The sequence below is a fragment of the Chelonoidis abingdonii genome, chromosome 1 (assembly GCF_003597395.2).
Source record: "Chelonoidis abingdonii isolate Lonesome George chromosome 1, CheloAbing_2.0, whole genome shotgun sequence".
Taxonomy (NCBI): Eukaryota; Metazoa; Chordata; order Testudines; family Testudinidae; genus Chelonoidis; species Chelonoidis abingdonii.
Window position 1 is genome coordinate 309,104,377 of NC_133769.1, and position 22,838 is coordinate 309,127,214.

At 44.9% G+C, this 22,838-nt stretch overlaps 1 protein-coding gene across 1 annotated transcript in view; it reads left to right on the top strand.

Moving 5' to 3' along the window:
- Nucleotides 1–2,068: 2,068 nt before the first annotated feature.
- Nucleotides 2,069–22,838, top strand: part of RGCC (regulator of cell cycle) — a 31,879-nt gene continuing 11,109 nt past the window's right edge. Inside the window, exons 1-2 of the mRNA XM_032776942.2 lie at nucleotides 2,069–2,184; nucleotides 3,255–3,473. Coding sequence (XP_032632833.1) covers nucleotides 2,148–2,184; nucleotides 3,255–3,473 — 256 coding nt within the window. The 5' untranslated portion in view covers nucleotides 2,069–2,147. The remainder of the gene's footprint in view (nucleotides 2,185–3,254; nucleotides 3,474–22,838) is intronic.

Here is a 22,838-nt window from a genome sequence, read left to right on the forward strand (position 1 = left end):
TAGTCTAACATGGAATGTGAGTGGCCACATACCTCAACACTAGTGCTGCACTTGCCTGTGTGAGATGCTAGGATTTCTGAGGTCCTATCCCATGGGTCTTAGAACTTTAGTAAGCTGAGCCACTCTGATTCTTTCCCAGTGACCTTTGGAAGAACTTGTCTATACCTCTGTGCACATTGGGGAAAATATGGAAAGGCACTGGGGTGTTTTAGCCTGTGTCTTCACAGCAAAATGTGTTGGGTTGGCAGCTCAAGATAGGGTGTACAAAGGCTTTAACCTATATCCTGGACAGGCTGGCTAGCTATGTTGAAACTGATCTGAAAGCATCATCATATTTGTGGAGAAGGTTGTGTGTGACTTGGAGCTGAGTTACAGACGATACATGAGTAGGAGCCAGAGTTAAACTACAGTGAAGACAAGCCCTTATTCAAATAGCTCTAAAATATTTCTAAACATCCCAGATGGTTATCTGATTTATTCAGCTCTTTGGATATTCAAAGCTTTTCAGCCTTTTTCCCATGCAAATTCCTTTTGAAGGCATGAAGCATCATCAGTAGGTAAGTACCCTGAGTAGGTGCAGTAGCTGGATGTTTATTATATGAGAAACAGAAGTGAAACTGCTAACATGTTACAGTATTTAAACAACAATAGTGATAATTAGGCCATATCATCAACATCTGCGTGATAAATGGGGGAACTTCCCATTTTTGGTGTGGCTCTAGCCTCAAAAGCATTGAATTTAGGTGCTTTCTGAAAGTTATCTTCATGACTAGATGGGCTCTATCGCAGTGGTAAGATTGTGATAAAAATGCCTTCAACAGGCAATGCTATTTGAGCTATACTAGTCGAGAATTACAGGTCCCCAGTTTATCTAGGGTAGATTCAGCCTTAGTTTTTTTCTCTCTCATTGGTGCTTTCAAGCCTCTTTTGGAACTGTCTTGCTATGCAGTGTCCCACTGGAGTGACTGTGACTTAACCTAGCGCTGCTGCTGGTCCAGGTATGTCATTACTAAACTGTGAGCCTCCGTGGGGCTCTGCTGACAATACCTCTACTAGAGGAAGTCAAAAGGCTGATCGATATTCTATCATTGCTCTGATTTTATGGAACATGGCATGTCTTGGGTCTCCTCTTGCTGGTACCAACCAGAAGGTAACGTCCCAAGGTGAAGGCATGCATGCTGCAATGCCTCTTAGAGTATGAAGTGTGCTGCTGAGCCAATTTATATCCATTCACACCAAGGTTCTTCAGCTCATTCTACCCATGGGCGTTAAATCAACATTTAACAGGTTTTGCCTTGATTTTACAGAGAGCTAGATAAATAGAAAATATATATATTGCTAACAGAAAGGCTCTGCCCCGCTGTAGTTAAACTCTCATTGTTCCTGCTGCAGCCTCATGTTGCTTTCGAGTAGTAAAAGGAAATAAGACAGGTCTTGTACTTTGTAGCACAGGTTATAGCCTAGGCCCTTGATGTGCTATTAGGAAGCTTTGACCACCACCCACCCTCATTCAGCCTCGCACTCAGGCACGAGCTGTGAAGGCTTCTCCGTGCCTATCTGCCCTAGACATTAGTGCCTTGTCCCACTCTAGCAGGAGCTGCGCTTTTCTAACAGCGCTTTGCAGCAGCTCCAGCCAGCAAACGCCTCCCACCCAGCGCTGCGGCATCTTTCTGTGGTGGAACCGGGCTGTTGTTTTGCTGGGGGAGGCGGGTATGGACCGTCTCTCCCGCCCGGTCTCTGCGGAGGACGCAGGAGGGAACTCGAGCCGCACAGTGATGTTCAGGGCTAGGCGCCCATAGCCCCGCGCCCGGGAGGTTGGACTAGGGGGGCTCGGAACTCCCGCCAGTGAGGCCCGAGGCGGGCACGTGGGAGGCCCCGGCCCGGGGCTCTGTGGGGCCGGCAGGAGGTTGGTACACGGAGGCAGGGGGATAATCCAACCCCTACGGCGGGCCGAGTCCTTCCCACTTCGCCGTCCGAGCGCGATAGCGGCAGCAGGGCTCGGCTGTACCCCCTCCCACGCCCGCCTCCTCCCACGTCTGGCTGCGCCGCGGCCGCTCCCCGGGGCACGGGCTATAAGAGGCTCCGCCTGGGGCTGGCCGCAGCTGCTGGAGGCAGAAGGCGGCGGCGAGAGGCGAGAGCCTGCGGCTATGAAGTCCCCGCAAACCGAGAGCGCCGCTGGCCCCGGTGAGCACAGCCGGCCCCGGGCCCCTAGCCAGAGCCACTGTCGGGGCTGGCGGGAGGGAAGGAGGCGGCAGCCGCTGCGGGTTGCGGAGTCGGTGCCCTTCGCCTCCAGCCCCCAGGACAGGTTGGCACCGGCGCCGAGCGGTGTCCGCAGCAGCCGCGGGGAGCGCTCGGTGCAAACTCCCGTTACTACCGGGAGCAGAGACTGCCGGGACCCGACCCCGGCCCGGCGAGCGACTGAGGCTCGGCTGCTCCCGTCTTCTTCCGTTTCCCCAGTTTGTCCCGCTCTCTGCAGGGACATGGGGGGTGGCCGGTCTCTCTGTGGGGGGGAATTCGGGGGTGTCGCTGGGGGGTCGGTCGGTCGCTGTGGGAGAAATGGGGGTGTCTCTAGGGGGGTGGACCGGTCCTCTCGGGGGGGGGGGAAGTGGGGTGTCACCGAGAAGGGGGTGACCGGTCCTCTCTGTAGGCGGAGAGAATGGAGGGGAGTTGGTCGCTGAGGGGTGGTCGGTCTCTCGCGGGGGAAATGGAGTGTCGCTGGTGGGGGGGGGTGACGGTCTCTGGAGGGAGAAGGAAATGGGGTGTCGCTGGGAGTGTCGGTCTTCGGGGGAAAGTGTGTGAGTGTCACTGGGGTAGGGGTGAACCGTCTCTCTGTGGGGGGGGAATCTCGGGAGTGGCGGGCGCTGGGGAGGGGTGTGAGACGGGGTCTCTCGGGGGAAAGTGGGGTTGGCCTGTGTCTCCCGGGGGGCACCTAGGGGCCTGTGCGTTGCAGAGGCCGTAAACGGGTGAGCTTACACAAGATGGGGAGGTAGAAGTGGGGAAGTGGTGGTGTGCTGCTTGGCACGTTTCCGGTCTTTCGGGGTAGATCACGGGAAGTTAGATGTCGGGGCGGCGTGGCTTCCGCTCGGTCTCTTGGAGGGGACGTGGAGGGGGGGCGCTGGGGAGGGAGGTGACCGGTCTCTCGGGGGAGACGTGGAGGTATCGCTAAGGTGGTGGCTCGGTCTCACTCTTGTGCTCCAGCCCTGCTGCTCTCAGAGGATCGGGGGCATTTTAAGGGTGTCCGTGTTTCTCGTTAGGCTCCGGTGACAGTCTCCCCCGTCCGGCCCCGGGCCCTGCCCCGCTGCGGGCGGATGCCGGGGAGCTGGCAGAGGTGCTGGGCGAGTTCGATGCCGTGATCGAAGACTTCTCCTCGCCGGTCAGCAAGCGCCACTTTCAGTACGAGGAGCACCTGGCGCGGATGAAGCGGCGGAGCAGCGCCAGCGTCAGCGACTGCAGCGGCATGAGCGACTCAGAGAGTGAGGCCCCCGCCCCCGCCCTTGCTCTGCCTTCCCCAGCCCTCCCGCTTCCCCTTCCCCAATCCTCCTGTGCAGCGGGCAAGGGCAGCTGGCCTCCCGTTAGCGTCTCCTGCGCCACATCTGCATGCATTCAGTGTTGCTTTGGCTAGCAAACCATTTGTTTCTACAGCTTTCTGGGGGAGGAGCTTTCAGAGCTGACAGGTAAAAATAGCTTTAACTTCTAGACACTTGACAGCTCCCCCCGCCCCCATCAGAAACCAGAACACTGCTTGGCTTTTTTTTTCTTCTGTCCTTGTATTTTGGTGTCTGGAACGTAATTCTTTTCAGCAGCATTTCGGGAGAGATTGTACCAGTTTCTATGATCTAAACTAAATGTACATTTCTTAAGAAACTGGTTTCTTATTGGTACATAAGGCAGAGATTATCTAGCACTATTTATACTGTTTACTTTTGTCCCCTGCTTGCCAGACATTAAAACTATTGTGCGTTTAATTTTGCTGTCTTCTCCAAGCATTCCTTACTCTTTGTTCCTTCCATCAAACAGCTTGTTGAAGGTGACCTGCAGACAATGTTTTTAAATTAGATTTGTGTCCTTTTTTGCCCTCCTTTTATGATACATAAACAAATCCGGAAAGATTTATGTTTTTAAAATAATTTTCTTATAATTTTTTCCCTCACAAATATCAAGAATGTCAAGTCTGGTCTTCTCTGGTTCTGTCTTCTTGGAAGTTGCAGACATTTCTTGTTAATTCTCACACCTTAACTTAGGGGTGGGCAAACATTTTGGACTGAGGGCCACATCTGGGTGGGAAAATAGTATGCAGGGTTGGGGTGTGGGAGGGGGTGCAGTGTGTGGGAAGGGGCTCAGGGCAAGGGATTGGGGCAGTGGAGGGGTGTATGAGAGGACTCAGGGAAGGGGATTGGGGTGCAGGAGGGGTGCGGAGTGCAGGAGGGGTACAGACTTTGGGAGGGAGCTCATTGGGGTGCAAGGGAGGTGCAGGGGACTCAGGGCAGGGGGTTGGGGTGCACGGGGGTGCAGGGAGCTCAGAGCAGGGGGTTGGGGTACAGGAGAAGTGTGAGGTGTATGAGGTGGCTCAGGGAAGGGGGTTGGGGTGCAGGGTGTGGCAGGGGGCTCAGGGCAGGGGGTTGGGGTGCAGGAAGGGTGTGGGGTGTACAAGGGGCTCAGGGCAGGGCGTTGGGGTGCAAGGTGCAGGCAGGGGGCTTAGGGCAGGGAGTTGGGGGGTGGGGTGCAGGAGGGGTTTGAACTCCAGCCCAGCACTGCTTACCTAAAGTGACTCCGGGGTGGCAGTGGCGCGCACTGGGGCCAGGGTAGGCTCCCTGCATGCCTGCCCTGTCCCTGGCCCACACCGCTCCAGGAAGTGCTATGGCCCCTGGGGGAGATGAGGCAGAGGGCTCTGCATGCCTTGCCCTTACCATACCTCCAGGTACCTCCCCCGAAGCTCTCATTGGCCGCGATTCCCTGTTCCTGACCAATAGGAGCTGCAGGGGGCAGGGCAATGCACGGAGCCCTGTGCCCCGCCCCCCACCAACCTGGGGGTCGAAGGGACGTGGTGCCAGAAGCAATGCGGACCAGATGAGGCCCGCGGGCCATGGTTTGCCCACCCCTGCCTTAACTGATCAATCATAAAGATGCAGACAAGGACAAAAGCCCATTTTTTTCCTTTGTGGTTTCCCTTAATGTTGATGATTGCTGGGGAGAATCTTGGTATGCTATACAAAAGTGAAAAGTCAAAGAGAAACACAATGGTACTTGGGGTGGATAAGGTCAGAGACTGGAAAATAAGGTGTCAGAGAAGAAAGAGTTCCCAGATGGATGGTAGAAGTCTATAGAGGCATTCCATTTTTTAGAAGCCAAAGACAACCCTAGTCCATTCTAGCAGGAAGACTCCTGATGACTTCATCCTGTAGTTAACTAAATATTTGCTAAACAAGAATGTTGTATTAAAAGTATTTTCACAAGAGGTTTATAGAAATACTGGAAACCACTTCCTCCTCTCCCTTCAGTGAATGGTGCTGTTTTCTGGTTTTGGAGTTTGCCATTTTAAAGATAATTTAAATCACTAGTTCCACTTTGAGTGCACAGTGCAGAAAGAGTGCCAATTCTACAAAAGAGTATTAAATCAATACAGATAGCATACAGACAACATACAAGCAAAGGATATGGAATCATGAATATCCAAAGTCAAGGTAACTGAGCAATAAAGTTTAGCATATGTTTGTTAGTGTTATGATTTCTTTTTAAAAGTATATATCTGGTTGTTCTTGTTTGTCAAGGAGAGTATACCAAAATTAATAGTAATTAGGAGGACTGAAAGAACCTGCTTTCCCATTAAAAAGCCATGGAATCAGTGTTTAAGTTGTCATAAGTAAGTTTAAAACCCCCCCACACAAGCAGAACCTATTTTTTTTTAAATTGCTAACTTCTGCTCCGCAAAACAATTCCATAGAATTTCCCTTATAAAAACTTATACTTTTTGATTTCCAGTGATTTCTAGTAATGAAACTGTTTCTTTCACTAAAATGGTAAATTGTGGCCAGATACTTAAGTAATATTAACAACAGAGAGGAAGGAACACAAGCCAAAATATTAAAAGAATGAGTTAAAGTCTATTTAGACAAGTCAGATGTATTCGTGTTGGCAGGACCTAGCTAAAACAATCTTGGAACTGTTAGTGATTCTCTTTAAGAAAACATGGAGCATAGGTGAGGTCCCAAGAGGACTGGAGAAGAGCAGATAGTACCTGTCTTTAAAAAGGTGGAGGGGGGACAGTCAGCCTAATGTCAACACCTGGAAAGATACTGGAACAAACAACCAATTTGTAAGCACCTAGAAGATAATAGGTTATAACAGACATTCACAAACTTTTGTATTGGTGACCCCTTCCACATAGCAAGCCTCTTCTTTATACATTTAACACCATAATAAATGCTGGAGGCAACATGGTGTTTGGGGTGGAGGCTGACAGCTTCTGACCTCTCATGTAAGAACACTCTAAGGGGTCCCAACACCCAGTTTGAGATCCCCTGGATTAAAGTAATAGCCAGCATTAATTTGTCAAGAAAAAATCATGCCAAACCAACCTAATTTCCTTCTTTGACAGGGTTCATGGTCTTGTGGGTAGGGGGAAGCTGTAAATATTACATATATTGATTTTAGTAAGCCTTTTGACACAGTCCCATAATCTCACAAGCAAACTAGGGAAATGTGATCTGGGTGAAATTACTATAAAGTGGGCTCAAAATTATCTGAAAGACTATGTTTGGTGTAGTAATCAATGGTTTGCTGTCAAATCAGAGGGTATATCTAGCAGAGTTCTGCAGGGTCTGTTACTACTTAATATTGTCATTAACGTCAGATAATGAGTGGAGAGTATGTTTATAAAATTTGTGATAACACCAAGCTGGGAGGGGTTGGAAGCACTTTGGAGGACAGGATTAGAATTCAAAATGACTTTGACAAGTCGCAGAATTGGTCTGAAATCCACAAGATGAAATTCAGTAAAGATAAGTGCCCAGTATTACACTTAAGTAGAAAAAAATCAAATGCAGAACTACAAAATGGGGAATAACTGGCTAGATAGCAGTACTGAAGAAAAGGATCCTGGGCTTATAGCAGACACAAAGTAAATATGAGTCAACAATGTGATGCAGTTGCAAAAAAGGCTAATATTCTGGGGTGTATTAACAAGAGTGGTGTAAGTAAGATGTCCTGCTTGATACTCGTGAGGCCTCTACTGGAGTACTGTGTCCAGTTCTGGAAACCACACTTCAAGAAAGACATGAATGAATTTAAGAGTCCAGAAGATCGCAACAAAAATAATAAAAGGTTTAGAAAAGTTGACCTGTGAGGAAAAGTTAAAAAAAACTGCACGTGTTTAGTATTGGGAAAAGAAGACTGAGAGACCTGCTAAGTCTTCAAATACATTAAGGGCTATTATAAAGAGGATGCTGATCAATTGTTCTCCATGTCCACTGAAGATAGGACAAGAAGTAATGGGCTTAATCTTCAGAAAAAGAGATTTAGGTTAGATATTAGGAAAAAAACTTCCTAATGATAAGGGTATTAAGCTTGCCAGGGAGATTGTGGAATCCCCATTTTGACGGTTTTTAAGAACAAGTTAGAACAGGGACTGGTAACCTTTGGCACACAGCCCACTAGGGCTGAGCTGGTTTGTTTACCTGCTGCGTCCACAGATTCAGCCGATCATGGCTCCCACTGGCCACGGTTTGCCGCTCCAGGCCAATGGGGGCTGCAGGAAGTGGCACGGGCCAAGGGATGTGCTGTCTGCTGCTTCCCGCAGACCCCATTGGCCTGGAGCAGCGAACCGCAGCCAATAGGAGCCGCGATCAGCCGAACCTGCGGACGCGGCAGGTAAACAAACTGGCCCAGCCCGCCAGGGTGCTTACCCTGGCAGGCCGCATGCCAAAGGTTGCCAATCCCTGCTCTAATCCATTTAAAAAAAAAATTCCCAACCATTTTCAGATTTATTGCAAGCCTGCAGTCAGGTACTTCAGTTTACTTAGAGACCTGTCTATACTGGTATGTTCTGCCTGGATTCTTTTTTCTTGACCCTCTGATCTAGTTCTCATAAAAATACCCAGCAAAACTTGTTTCTCTTTCTGAAGACATCATTTAATATAGTAAATCCCTCTCCAAGTCTCCCTGTACCATTTTGATGAAATTGGAGATGAATGGCAGTTTTTAATAAAGAGGGTCTTTCATACCAGAGAGACGCTCAAATATCAGATGTAAACATAAATCCAGTTACATTCTCCTTGTCTTTCATAACTCCTCTTACTACGTGTGTTAATTTCCAAGCTATTTCTATTCAAACATAGGCTTCTTCCCTCAGTCCAGCTTTTCTTCTAACTTGATCTTAGTGAAGTTGAGGTTGTAGTGACCTCACTATTCCCGTGGCAACACTTACGTTAAACGTAGCTGGGCTGTGTGGGGACAAATTCTTAAAACACAAATCTGCAACAACAGCAAAAGAAATGCTGACAGTGTTTTTTCTGAACTGCTTTTGCTGAAAAATGTAATTCATATAAACTCTCTCCATCTTCATAAATCTGTCAATTCCACAGCCATTACTCTGTCTATAAGAGCTACAGGATCATGTTTTTATGGCGTGATCCTACAAGTGCTTGTTATGGGCCATTGTACAATGAATAAGGTTAAGATTTTGTCTCAGTTATTTTTAGTAAAAGTCCCAGACAGGTTGCGGGCAATAAACAAAAATTCACCGAAGTCTGTGACCTGTCTGGGACTTTTACTAAAAATAATGGTGGGGAGGGGGCCCCTATAGTGGCTGATAGCTGTGAGGACCCCACCATGGCTGACTGCTGCGGAACTTGCAGCTCATAGCTCTGGAGTCCCTGCCAACTGCTATGAGCTGCGGGGCCACTGCTGCCTACAACGGTTGACAGCTCCAGCCCAATGCCTGGGCTGAAGCAGAAAATGTCACAGATCTCTGAAAGTCACAAAATCCATGACCTCTGTGACAAAATCTTATCCTTATCCATGAACCACAGTTGGCTTATACCAAGATATAACCAAAGGGCCACTAATTTTTGTGTACTTCAGTTTTGGGGTGTCCAACCTGAGACATCTTGAGCTGATTGTCAAAGGTGCTGAGCCATTCTGACAGCTGTTAATGGGAACTGCAAGTACTCAGCATGCACAGGCTGGGTATATCAAATCTGAGCTACCCAAAATCAGTGGCACTTCTCAAAAATTGTGAGTCTAGTGTTTGCTAGGATCAGGTTCAAAGATGGAAAGACACACAATGTAGTTACAGCAAATTTTGCACTATTGATCTACTTTAACATTCAATATAACTGGCAACAAATGCCCTCTGAAAACTACTGTTTTGTAGTAGGGTGTGTAAATCCATTCCTCTTTCTGCAGCAGGGGTCAGCAACCTCTGAAACGCGGCTTGCCAGGGTAAGCAACCTGGAGGGCCGGGCCAGTTTGTTTACCTGCCGCGTCAGCAGGTTTGGCTGATTGTGGCTCCCACTGGCTGCGGTTCACCGTCCCAGGCCGATGGGGGTGGCGGGAAGCCATGGCCAGCACATCCCTCGGCCCGTGCCACTTCCTGCAGCCCCCATTGGCCTGGGACAGCGAACCATGGCCAGTGAGAGCCGCGATCGGCCGAACCTGCCAATGCGGCAGGTAAACAAACTGGTCCGGCCTGCCAGGGTGCTTACCCTGGCAAGCCGCATGCCAGAAGTTGCCGACCCCTGACCTAGAACAATGGGCTCTATACCCTACTATAATACAAAGAATTCTGACAGGAACAAACATTAATCAAGATCTCAGGCCTGGATCCCAAAGGAACTTAGGCACGTAAAGTCTCAGTTTTAACTCAACTGGGTCTGTGCTGGCACTCATGATATGGCACTAAGCCACCAGTTGTGTCAAAACTCAATTCTTTATTCCCCATAGTAATAAAGGGGACACATATTGACTAGTTGCTGAACTACCAGGATAAATAGTACCTAATGTTTCAGCTTGAAGCCCTCAGTAGGGTCAAAGTACAAGTATAAAAGCTCCAGGCATTAGGTAGTTGTTCGTGTAAAGCTGGTGCTTACAGTAAAACGTCTTAGGCCAGGTCTATCCTACAAACTTTGTCCAGCATAGCTCTGTTGGTCATGAGTAGGATGATATATGATTTGTGACTGATATAGCTGTGCCAGCAAAAGCTTCTAGTGCAGATCCAGTTATGCTAATAGAACTGCTTTTTTGCTGGTATCTGGTATAGTTTGTTTCACTTGGTGGTTGGGTGGGACTGGAATAAACTATACTGGCAAAAGCACAATTTTGCTGGTATAAGCTGCATCCACACTAAGAATTCTTTGCCGGTACAGTACACCACTATTGCTATATTAGCAAAATAATTCTAGTGTAGACCTTGCCTATCTCTGCTTTCATTTTGCTTCTTTAAATTCTTATCCTTAATTAGGAGCTTGGGAACAGAAATGTTTCACCGTAACGATATAATTTTATGCACCCCCCAAAAAAATCTTTTTACAATATAAACCATAATCCACTATCACGCTCTCAAAATGTTTCATATTTATTGTCATTGATGTAATAAAAATCTTATAAAGTAAATACATTTGATTTAGACTCTTCAGTGACACTGGCTACAATGTTGTAACTTGATATCATTCTTGACTTAGGAAGTAAACTTCTTTGTCAATCAACTCTTAGCTTTCAAAAATCAAATCCCACTCATACTGCTTTAGCTTTATTTATTTTATAATTTCAAACCCAGTTAATAATGCTATATTCATCATGAAAAGGCAGCATTCATTAGCAGTCCTGCAGTAACAAACCAGTAGATAGGTATGTTGGAGAAAAATATTTTAAGGAAATAGATTGTTGTCTCAAACCTACAACAAGATATTACAATCAGCAGGGAGCAATAAAATGACTAATGAAAAATACCTTAGCATTTCTGGATTTGTTCTGCCTTTCCCTTGCCTCTCCTGCATACCACTTTCTTTTCCTTTCACTATTTTTGCTCTCAGATAAGGAATCATCACTAACGGGAAGGTTTAAAGTAAAAACACTGGCTCACAACTAGCAAGATTGATGGGGACTATATGGGAAACATATGTAATGAGAAACCATGATACACATTAAAAATTACAGCTACTTGTTTCCCATGATCCTTTCCTGGTATCTTCCAGCCAGAGAGTTAAGGGAGATTTGGAGTTCTTCAAATCTTCAAGCACAGGTTGTGCAAGCTGTCTCAGGTTTGCCTCCCACCTTTTTTGTTTTGGTTTGGTTTTTTTTGTTTAGAGCAAGGGTCGGCAACCTTTCAGAAGTGGTGTGCCGAATCTTCATTTATTCTCTCTGATTTAAGGTTTCGCTTGCCAGTAATATATTTTAATGTTTTTAGAAGATCTCTTTCTATAAATCTATAATATATAACTAAACTATTGTTGTATGTAAAGTAAATAAGGTTTTTAAAATGTTTAAGAAGATTCATTTAAAATTAAATTAAAATGCATAGCTCCCCAGACCGGTGGCCAGGTGAGTGCCACTGAAAATCAGCTGGTGTGCCATGTTTGGCACACATGCCATAGGTTGCCTACCCTTGGTTTAGCATGTCAGCATGTGGAGCAGAAGGGTGATAGAGTAAACAATGCAGTAAAGTGTGAGCATGTTTATGTCCAAAGTAAATAGTGCTCTCTCTGATTGTGACAGCTCTATTTCTTCCAAGACTTATTAACATTCATTTTTAACTGCAGCATTAGAACTATTAAGTATTTGACTTCATTTTTTAAAAAAATCAAGGACTTCTAGAGCAGTTAAGGTTGAGTAGGGGCTGAGCTGTGCAACCTGTGAGTAAAAGCTTTGAGCCTTTGAACTGCATAATAATAAATATATGATTTAAAGAGGCTTTAAAATTAAGCTTTAAAATTTCCTGTGTGAAAACTTTAGGGATGAGATTTTAAAAAATGTTCAGTGTTGGTAAAAAGTCCCCTCGATTTCAATGGGAGCAATGCTAGGCCATCACTAAGCACTTTTGAAAATCTTACCCTAAGTTGCCTCTTCTACAATACTGTGAGGAATATTATTTTTATAAAATATTTGAATATATCATTGCCTGTTATAAAAAGGAAGGTCTGAAGATTTCTTTTTTCAGCTAATTACTATCCAGAAAGTTTCAATTGTTTATCTCATAGGAATATTGTATATTTACATGGCCTTGCAGTGGCTTTTATGCTTTGAGGTTTAACTGTGTTCTGGGACAGCAAAGGCCAGTGAGAACCTTGAATTATTTCACCAAAGTACAACCCACCCATACTCCAAACCCTTCATTTTGCAGCTATTTCTTCATCTTATTCTAAGTATATCAACTGAATAGACTGACTTAGGTTCAGCTGGCAGCTTTATAAAATGGCAAAGACTTTTACTGGGTTACTTCTTAAAAGATAGTTGCTCAGGGATCATAATTTAACAAACACTGATTTGCCAGAGGAATAAAACTAGAAAGCCATAATAATAATTAGTGATAAGTCGGACGTCACAGCTAGGAGTGTGTGGCATGGGTGGGAGCAACCATGCGATAGAACTTTGACATCAGCCTCTAGCTTAGGGATCTGCAACCTTTCTCATGCGACTCACCAGGGTAAGCCCCCTGGTGGGCTGGGCTGGTTTGTTTACCTGCCGCATCCGCAGGTTTGGCTGATCGTGGCTCCCACTGGCCATGTGCCAAAGTGGGTATCAGGATGTGTTGGGAATGCTGCTTCAGGGTGGTGGTGGTGAGGGTTTTAAGGCTTACACCCTTTCTGGAGTGTGTCTTTTGAACGATGCACAAAATACACAAACTGCCCTGGAGAGGATGTTTAGGGGTAGGCAAATATTGAAGCTTTGTTATCCCAGCCATTTCTCTATCCTACATCCAGACTAAACAAAGGCTGATATTTCATAATATAAAAATAATACATAACAAATGGAAGAAATGAGAAGTCGATTGTAATAAATATAAGCTTTCTACAGTTCTAAGCTTCTGATTTATAAGAGATGCAAAGGGACACAAGGAGAAATCTGTGGCCTGCAGAGTGAAGGACTGTAAGAATGAGTTTAAGTATATTAGAAATAAAAAAAAATCTGAACTATGTTGTTGGTCCATTACTAGATGGAAATGTAGAATCATCAATAATAACTCAGAAAAGGCTGAAATGGTCAATACATTTTTCTGTTCTGTATTTGGGGAAAAAAACAGATGACATGATATCATCTGATTCTGATAACACTCTTTCCATTCCCTAGTACAGGGATCGGCAACCTTTTGCCCACGGTTTGTTTACCTACTGCGTCTGCTGGTTCGGGCGATCGCGATTCCCACTGGCTGCAGTTCGCCACTCCAGGCCAATGGGGGAGGCGGGAAGCCGCGGCCAGCACATCCCTCGGCCCGCACTGCTTCCTGCCGCCCCCATTGGCCTGAAGTGGTGAACGGTGGCCAGTGGGAGCCGAGATCGGACAAACCTGCGGATGTGGCAGATATACAAAGTGGCCCACCCCGCCAGGGTGCTTACCCTGGTGAGGCACGTGCCAAAGGTTGCCAATCCCTGCCCTAGTATCTCCAGAGGATGTTAAATAGCAGCTACTAAAATCAGATATTTTTAAATCAGAAGGTCCGGGTAACTTATCTGAACAAGAGTTTTAAAGGAGCTGCCTGATGAGTGGGCTAGACTTTACTGTTGATTTTCAATAAGTCTTAGAACACTGGGGAAGTTGCACAAAGCTGGAAGAAAACTAGTGTGCCAACGTTTGAATAAGGTAAATGGGATGATGCAGGTTAATTATAGGCCTGTCAGTCTGATATCAGTCCAAGGCAACAGAATGGAGTGGTTGAATGGGACTCAGTTAATAAAGAATTAGAGGAGGGTACTATAATTAATGCCAATCAACATGGGTTTATGGAAAACAGATCTTGTCAAACTAACTTGATATATTTTTTTAATTGAGATTACAAGTTTGGTTGATAACCATAATAGTGTTGATGTAATATAACCAGACTTATGTACGGCATTTGACTTGGTACACCTGACATTTTGATTAAAAACCTAGAATTGTATAAAATTAACATGACACACATTAAATGGATTAAAAACTGGCTAACTGATGGGTCTCAAAATGTAATTGTGGACAGGGAATCATTATCAAGCAGTGCATTTCCAGCAGGCTGCTGTATGGATCAGTTCTTGGCCCTAGGCTGTTTAGCATTTTTATCATTGAGATGGAAGAAAACACAAAATCATCACTGATAAAGTTTGCAAAAATTGGAGGTGTCATAGTTAATGAAAAGGACAGGTCTCGGTTGCAGAGATATCTGGTAAACTGGGTGCAAACAAACAACATGTGTTTTAATATGATCAAATATAAATGTATACATCTAGGAACAAATAATGTAGGTCATATTTAAGGGATGGGGGACTCTATCCTAAGGAGCAGGGATTCTGTAAAAGATTTGGAAGTTATCGTGGATAATCAGCTGAACATCAGCTCTCAGGGTGACACTGTGGGCAGAAGGGCTAATGCGATCCTTGGATACTGTAGTGGGGTGTACTAGACCTTTACTCTTAAAAGGGGCCCAGAAGGCCCCATTCCAGGTCTTGGAATGAACAAAAGACCAGAAAATAGCATGGTTGTGGAAGAGAGGAAGCTGTCTTGGGGATTTACGAGTTGGATCCTGGGTGAGGGGATGGAGGGCAGGGGGCAGAAACCCCAGGACACTGTTCCTTTAAGGGCCAAGGATCAGGAGCCCTGTTGTGTAGGGTGGAGCAGGGCTCCCCTCTCTTCCAGCCAGTCAAAAGGAGCTCTGTGGAGGAGGGCAGTATATAGACTGTCTTCTTCCTCATAACAAGGGAGACACTGACACGAGAAGGAAGCCAAACCAAATGAGCTTAGCACCAGTGAAAAAGTGCTAGGACTTGTGGCTTTAGGTGGAGCACACTGACAGAGGATGAGCTCTAGGTGTGGCAGCAGAACAAGAGCTAAGTATGAACTGTTGAATTACATAAGAATGGCTATAGGGGGTGAGACCAATGGTCCATCTAGTCCAGTGTCCTGTCTTCCAACAGTGTCTGATGCCAGATGCTTCAAGGGGATGAACAGAACACAGCAATTATTGAGTGATCCATCCCATCATTCCCTCTCAGCCTCTGGCAGTCAGAGGCTTAAGGACATCCAGAGCATGGGGTTGCATCCCTGACCACCTTGGCTAGTAGCTACTGATGGATCTATCCCCCATGAACTTCTCTAATTATATTTTGAACCCAGTTATACTTTTGGCCTTCATAACATCCCTGGCAATGGATTCCACAGGTTGATTGTGTGTGTGTGAAGAAGTACTTCCTTTTGTTTGTTTTAAATTGCTGGCTATTAATTTCTTTGGGTGACCCTTGGTTTTTGTGTTACGTGAAGGGGTAGATAACACTTTCTTATTCATTTTCTTCCCACTGTTCATTCTTTTATAGATCTCTATCATATCCCACCCTTAGCTGCCTCTTTTCCAAGCTGAACAGTCCTAGTCTTTTTAATATCAGAGGGGTAGCCATGTTAGTCTGGATCTGTAAAAGCAGCAAAGAGTCCTGAGGATTAAATGAAGACTGTGAATGGCTTGCCAACTACAAAAGTAGTTTCTCCTCTCTTGGTTTTCACACCAACTGCTGGGAAGAGGGCCTCATCCTCCCCGATTGAACTAACCTCGTTACCTCTGGCCTGCTTCTTGTTTGCATATGTATACCTGCCCCTGGAAATTTCCACTACATGCATCCGACGAAGTGGGTATTCACCCACAAAAGCTCATGCTCCAATATGTCTGTTAGTCTATAAGGTGCCACAGGACTCTTTGCTGCTTTTAGTCTTTTTAATCTCTCTTCATATGAAAACTTTTCCATATCCTTAATCATTTTTGTGACCCTTCGCCATACCTTTTCCAATTCCAATGCATCTTTTTTGAGATGATGTGACCAGAACTGCACGCATTCAAGTTGTGGTCATACTATGGATTTATATAGTATATTTTCTCTTATTATCTATCCCTTTCCTAATGATGCCTAACATTGTTAGCTTTTTGACTGCCAGCACACACTGAGCTTGGTGCTTGGTTTCAAGCACCAAGAATTATCCACAGTTACTCCAAGATCTCTTTTGAGTGGTAACTGCTAAGTTAGACCCCAGCATTTTGTATGTATGTTTGGGATTGTTTTTACTTTGCTTTTATCAACATTGAATTTCATCTGCCATTGTATTGCCCAGTCACCCAGTTTTGTGAGATCCCTTTGTAACTCTCCACAGTCTGCTTTGGACTTAACTATTTTGAGTTATCTCCAAACTTTGCCACCTCACTGTTTATTCCTTTTACCAGATAATTTATGAATATAATATATTGAACAGCATTGGTCCCAGTATAGATTTTTGAGGGATTCTGCTACTTACCTCTCTGCACTGAAAACTGACCATTTATTCCTCTCCCTTGTTTCCTATCTTTTAATTAGTTACTGATCCATGAGAGGACCTTCCCTCTTATCCAATGACAGCTTCCTTTGCTTAAGAGCCTTTGGTGAGGGACCTTGTCAAATGCTTTCTGAAAGTCCAAATACACTATATCAACTGGATCACTCTTGTCCACATATTTGTTGACCCCCTTAAAGAATTCTAGTAGAATTCTGAGTATGAACTTGTTATTGGGGAGTCATTGAGGAATGTTTGGATTATTTTGTGATTATGGACTCTGAAGACGGTGAACTCTATTTGATGTTAAACGAGCCCCAGTTAGGGGTGCTGCGAGCCACACCAGAAACTGTGTGAAATGCTTAAGGGGCCTGCAAGAGGAGGCTCACAAAGCCAGGATGCCTGCAAAGTGACTGTGACAGATCTCTGGGTACCCAGGACTCTGGGTCACCTTGTTAGCCCCTGCCCTCAACATGAAGGAGTAGTAACAGGGTATCAGCTCCTAACACCACCAGCCTTTCAGCCACTCAAGCACTCTCCATTGGGCTATGCTAGTCATGTCTATGCCTTGCGGGTTAACAAGAGCTTTCTGTAGATACCTTACATGATACCTCTTATGGATAAATACTCTGCTAGCCATGTTTGGTGTCGTGAGTTTGTCAGGTCTGAGACAAAAGTTGTTTACAAAGAACAGGGGACCCTTTGCTAAGGGGTCTCTGTGTCACAGTGACTAGGTCTCGGTAAGTGGCTATTCTGCTATAAATACATAAACAGGGGAATCCCAAGTAGGAGCAGAGAGGTTATTTTACCTCTGTATTTGGCACTGGTGTGACTGCTGCAGGAATACCACGTCCAGTTCAGATGTCCACTGTTCAAGAAGGGTGTTGAAAAATAGGAGAAGGTTTAGAAAAGAGTCACAAGAATGATTAAAGGAATTAGAAAATATGCCTGATAGGAACTCAGTGTATTTAGTTTAACAAAGAGAAGGTTAGGGAGTGACTTGATTATAGTCTAAAGCATCTACCTGGGGAACAAATATGTCATAATGGGTTCTTCAGTCTAGCAGAGAAAGGTAAAACACAGTCCAATGCTTGGAAGGTGAAGCTAGACAAATTCAGACTGAAATAACAGTAAAAGTAACTGACCTTTGGAACAATTTACCAAGGGTTGTGGTGGAATCTCCACCACTGACAACTTGTAAATCAAAATTGGATGTTTTTCCAAAGATATGCTCTAGGAATTATTTTGGGAAAGTTGTTATACAGGAGGTAAGACTAAATGGTCACAATGGTTCCTTCTAACCTTGGAATCTGAATCAATACTAACAATGCTTTGCCTAAAATGGCTAGGATGGTTTTCAAGGTAGGAGAAATGCATTCATCTGACCAGTAACTTGACTTTCCACCAGTGAATGGACAGGTGTATTTTCACCTGCTGAGAATGATCAAACTTGAACTCTTAATGAAGAAACAAGCCATGATAGTACTTGAGATGACTGGAGGATGACAATTCCATTTTGTGGCAACTTTTGAGGTTTAAAAATTTGATTTTGCTCTGTTTGGGAACAAAAACAAAATCTTTAAAATGTTTATGCAAAATCTCTTTTTCTCTCGTTGCGCTAGACCCCCAAACCCTTAAAGCTCTGTAGAAGCCAATACAGCTCCGTGAAACAGTATATTTTGGTGACAATGTTCCAACCAGCTCTAGTTAGTAACCACTGCAGAATGGGTTGTCAGTACTTTGCTTGGAAAATGGAGAGAGAATACTACAGAAATTGTTTTATAATTTTTATCAGTCAAACAGAGTTGTTAAAAATTCAGATCAGTATATATTTATAAAGAAAAATAATTGTGCGAATAGCTCTAGATCAATTTACAAACTACTAAAGCTACTCCTTAATTAAAGCTTACTTAATTTATTCCAAATTTCCCTTGCAAGTATTCAGCAAAAGGGGCATGTTATTCGATCTAGTTACCTATAAACTGAACAGACACTTGTGAGTTGAAATGCTTTAAGCCCTGGTTTGAAATATCCTCTATCATTATATGTAGTGACAGGATACTACAATGAGGACTATTTGAAAAATACATATACCTCATTCAATTCAACTGGTTCTAAAAGCTTTAAAACAAAATTGCTTGAAATTAGTTGTGGTATTCTTTCCAACTGTAGTGTACTGAAAGCATTGGTACACCTCTACCCCGTTATAATGCCACCCGATATAACACGAATTTGGATATAATGCGGTAAAGCAGCGCTCCGGGCAGGGCGGGGCTGAGTGCTCCAGCGGATCAAATCAAGTTCGATATAACGCGGTTTCACCTATAATGCGTTAAGATTTTTTGGCTCCCGAGGACAGCATTTTATCGAGGTAGAGATGTATTTGGGCATTCTTCTTCACCGGTGTTTCAATAGACTAGACTCTTGGCCTCAGTGCTGTTTATTTGAGGTGCTGTGAGTTATTCGACTTTATTATAATGCCAATGTTTATGCTGCCATAGTTAAAGTTGTCTGTATCTTCCACTGTAAATATCCTACTCATGGTGCATGTAACTTGGCTATAAAAATGTTGTTTTAGTTGAAACTTTTTGTCTACAGACTGATCTCAGGAGGAAACGTAATGTTTTTAAATGTGACTTACAACCTATTGGGCCTTACTTGATGTACAGTACAACATCAGAAAGACTCTCATAATTAGAGGAGTGATGTCAACTGGATTTTTTTTTAGATTGGATAACTTTAAAAAAGGTGTCTGAGGGACCACCTTTTAAATAGTGCATTTAGAATATTGCTGCAAGCATCTCAAAACTCTTCTCTAATCACAACTGTGACATTTCAGGTGGATTGCATTTGATTTGGAAAAGTTGGGGTGGAAGTATAGGAGTGAAGAAGTCAAACTGAGATCATAAAAGTGGGCTAGAGATAAGCAACTATCCCTAGTCTTTTGAATGGGGAAGCCCTGAAAATGACTTTCATGCTGGTAAGCTGCATTCCCACTTAACATATATTGTTTGAATGCTGCTGTCTGGAGAGAACTGTGGTGAGCCTGTTGCACTGCATTGCTGGATAAGCCTATGGAGTTGGTAGGAGGCCTTGTCTACCTTGAATAGGAACTGAGGTGGCAGCTGTGAGACACTAGGAATATGTAGCTGGTAGAAGAGGAGCAAGCAAATATGCTGGGAGCCCTCCATGTGTTTTCTCTGCATGTACCTCAGCAGAGGAGGGAGTTAAAGCTACCATGAGAGGAGCAAGCAGACAGAACCAGCATGAGATTTAGGCCTGGTCTGCACCTAAAACTTAGATTGACCTAGCTACATTGTTCAGGGCTGTGAAAAATTTTGTGCCCTGTGTGACATAGCTAGGTTGGCCTGACTTCCACCATCGATGCAAATAAGTCAACAGAAAAATTCTTCATAGGATCTTCAGCCACTACCTCTCATGGACGTGGATTTACTACAGTGACATAAAACCCCCTTCTGTTGCTTTAGCAAGTGTCTATGCTACAGCAGTGTAGCTGCAGCAGTGGCACTGTAGTGCTTGTAGTGCAGTCATGCCCAGGGAAACACTAAAAAACAAGCACAACTAAACCATCTGTAGGCATCCCACTTAAGCAGAATCACCATCTGCACTGAGCAGCAGCCATTGGCCTAAAGCATAATGAGGTTTAAATTTGTCTCCTGGGAGATGTCCTAATTAAATGAAGTGTATTACTGAATTCAGATTAAAATGTTAGTTTTGTAGAACTACATTTTTCAAGTTGTTGGCTCCTAATGTGGGAGCTGGCAGCTCTTGGTTTCTTCAACACAATAACAACTCTTCCATTCACTGGAACCATGAATAATACTTTTCAAGAACTGGGTGTCATGGGACCATTATTATGAAAAGAGGCACAGGTCCCCTGGCCTCAGAGAAGTGTTGATGTTTTTGAAAAAAATTAAAAGCTTTGCCTCACATCCCGAACCAAATAACATTTATAAGGGGATTAGATCTATTGCTTTTCTGTAACACATTCAGCCTTTTTCCCCAAGTCATAAAATAAGAGTGCAGAATATCATCTTTGGAGGAGGTATCATAGGGTTGGCATCTCAGAGCCCTGTATAAAAGAACTATATTAAAAAAATATATCCAAAGACACAAGATCTAAAAAAGCAGAGGGAACAATATAAAGAATTATAGGCAAAGGAAATGAGATGTTTATAGATGAGCTTTGAAGAAAGGTAGAGTAGATTAGGCAGAAAGAGGGAGAAGAAATTTGTCAAGAGGTAGGAACAAATGACATTTCACTCCCCTATGGTGATCAGATTGTGTGAAGTGTCAGAAGCGGCTGTTGCTAATAAGAGTGGCTGATGTGCACCTCTGCTCTCAACGTAATTTTGCATTTATTCAGCATTGACATTGCAATTGCAGTGTTACACCCTGACCCTGCTTTAGTGGGGCGTAGTTTACTACATGTTTTTTAATGGTATTTTTAAAACAGTTCAATCTAACATTTTTTTCTGGCCACTGTGAATCAGGCAGGGCACATGAGGACTTCAAATGAGGTTGGGTAACTACTGAATTTGATGGAATTACACAAGGGATAAATTTGGAACACTGTGACATTTCTCTCTCCCGTGCTTATTCTGGACTGTGTCTAATGCTTCTTCCAGAAATTATTTGTCTGAGAGTGCAGACATTTACCATATGTGTAGTTTGACATCTATATTTAAGGAGGGGAAGATCCAGTCAGGCCAACGGGGATGCCTGTGTGTGTGTGGCAAATTCCGTGCCTGCCTGCAGGGGTGCCATTTCAGATTTTTCTTTGGGGGGGGGGTCAACTTTAATTGTAATTCCAGGGGCTACTTAAGCAACTGAAAACTCTTGTTTTTTGGCAGATAACTTAGAAATTATCTGAGAGGAGCACTGTATCTAATTCCTATATCAAGAAAGAAAAATAAATAAATATTAGACCCACTCATCTCTAATACTAATGTGTTCCCTCTTATTTTTTACATCCATGTGCAGAATGGTATTTTTGTTACGTGCACCAGTATAGAGGTGCACCTTCATATTGGTGCACATAACAACATTCATGTGGTGGGGGTGGGCCCGAGGGGTTCAGAGTGTGGGAGGGGGCTGAGGGCTGGGGCAGAGGGCTCCAGGATGAGGGCTCTGGGGTTGGGCTGGGGATGAGGGGTTTGGGGTGCAGGAGGGGGCACAAGGTTGGGGCAGGGGGTGTGGGCTCTAGCTAGGGGTGAAGGCTCTGGGGTGGGGCCTGGGATGAGGGATTCTGGGTGTGGGAGGGAGTTTAGGGCTGGGGGCAGAGAGTTAGGGTGCAGTGGGGCATGGGCTGTGGCGTGCGGCTGGGGATGAGGGGGTTGGGGTGCAAGCTGCTCTGGGGCTGTGGTGGGGAGAGAGAACTCCCCCCAGCCCTCTCCCCAGCTGCGGCAGCTCCCGTGGTGCTGGGCTGGGCTGAGGGAGGGGCTCCTCTCTGCCAGCTGTGGCAGGTCCGTGCTGGGGCCGGCAGGGAGAGATGCCAGTTCTGACATCTCGTGGCAAGTCACTTAAGGGACACTGGTTAGATTTAAAACCTTAATTTATATTCTTACTCAGATACTCTTACTAAAGTCAGAAGGGACCATCATGGTCATCTAGTCTGACCTTCTGCACATTGTAGGCCACAGAATCTCATCCACTCACTCCTGTAATAGAACTGTAGCCTCTGGCTGAGTTACTGAAGTCCTCAAATCATGGTTTAAAGCAGGGGTTGGCAACCTTTCGCACGTGGCCCATCAGGGTAATCCGCAGCTTCAGGTAGCCGTGATTTGCCGTTACCGGCCAACGGGAGCTGCAGGAAGTGGTGCAGGCTGCAGGGACCTGGTTTAAAGACTTCAAGTTACAGAGAATTCACCATTTATGTTAGTTTAAATGTGCAAGTGACCCATGCCCCGTGCTTCAGAGGAAGGTGAAAACCCCCCAAGGTCTCTGCCAATCTGACCTGGGGAAAAATTCCTTCCTGACCACAGATATGGTGATCAGTCAGACCCTGAGCATGTGGGCAAAACCCACCAGGCAGATACCAGGAAAGAATTCTCTGTAGTAACTCAGAGCCCTCCACCTCTCATGTCCCTTCTCCAGCCATTGGGGATTTTTGTTACAGGCAGCCACCGATGGGCCATGCGCCATTGTAGGCAATCCTGTCATACCATCCCCTCCAGAAACTTATCAAGCTCAGTCTTGAAGCTAGATAGGTTTTTTGTCCCCACTGCTCCCCTTGGGAGGCTGATCCAGAACTTCACTCTTCTGATGGTTAGAAACCTTCATCTAATTTCAAGCTTAAACTTGTTGATGACCAGTTCATATCCATTTGTTCTGGGGTCCACATTGGT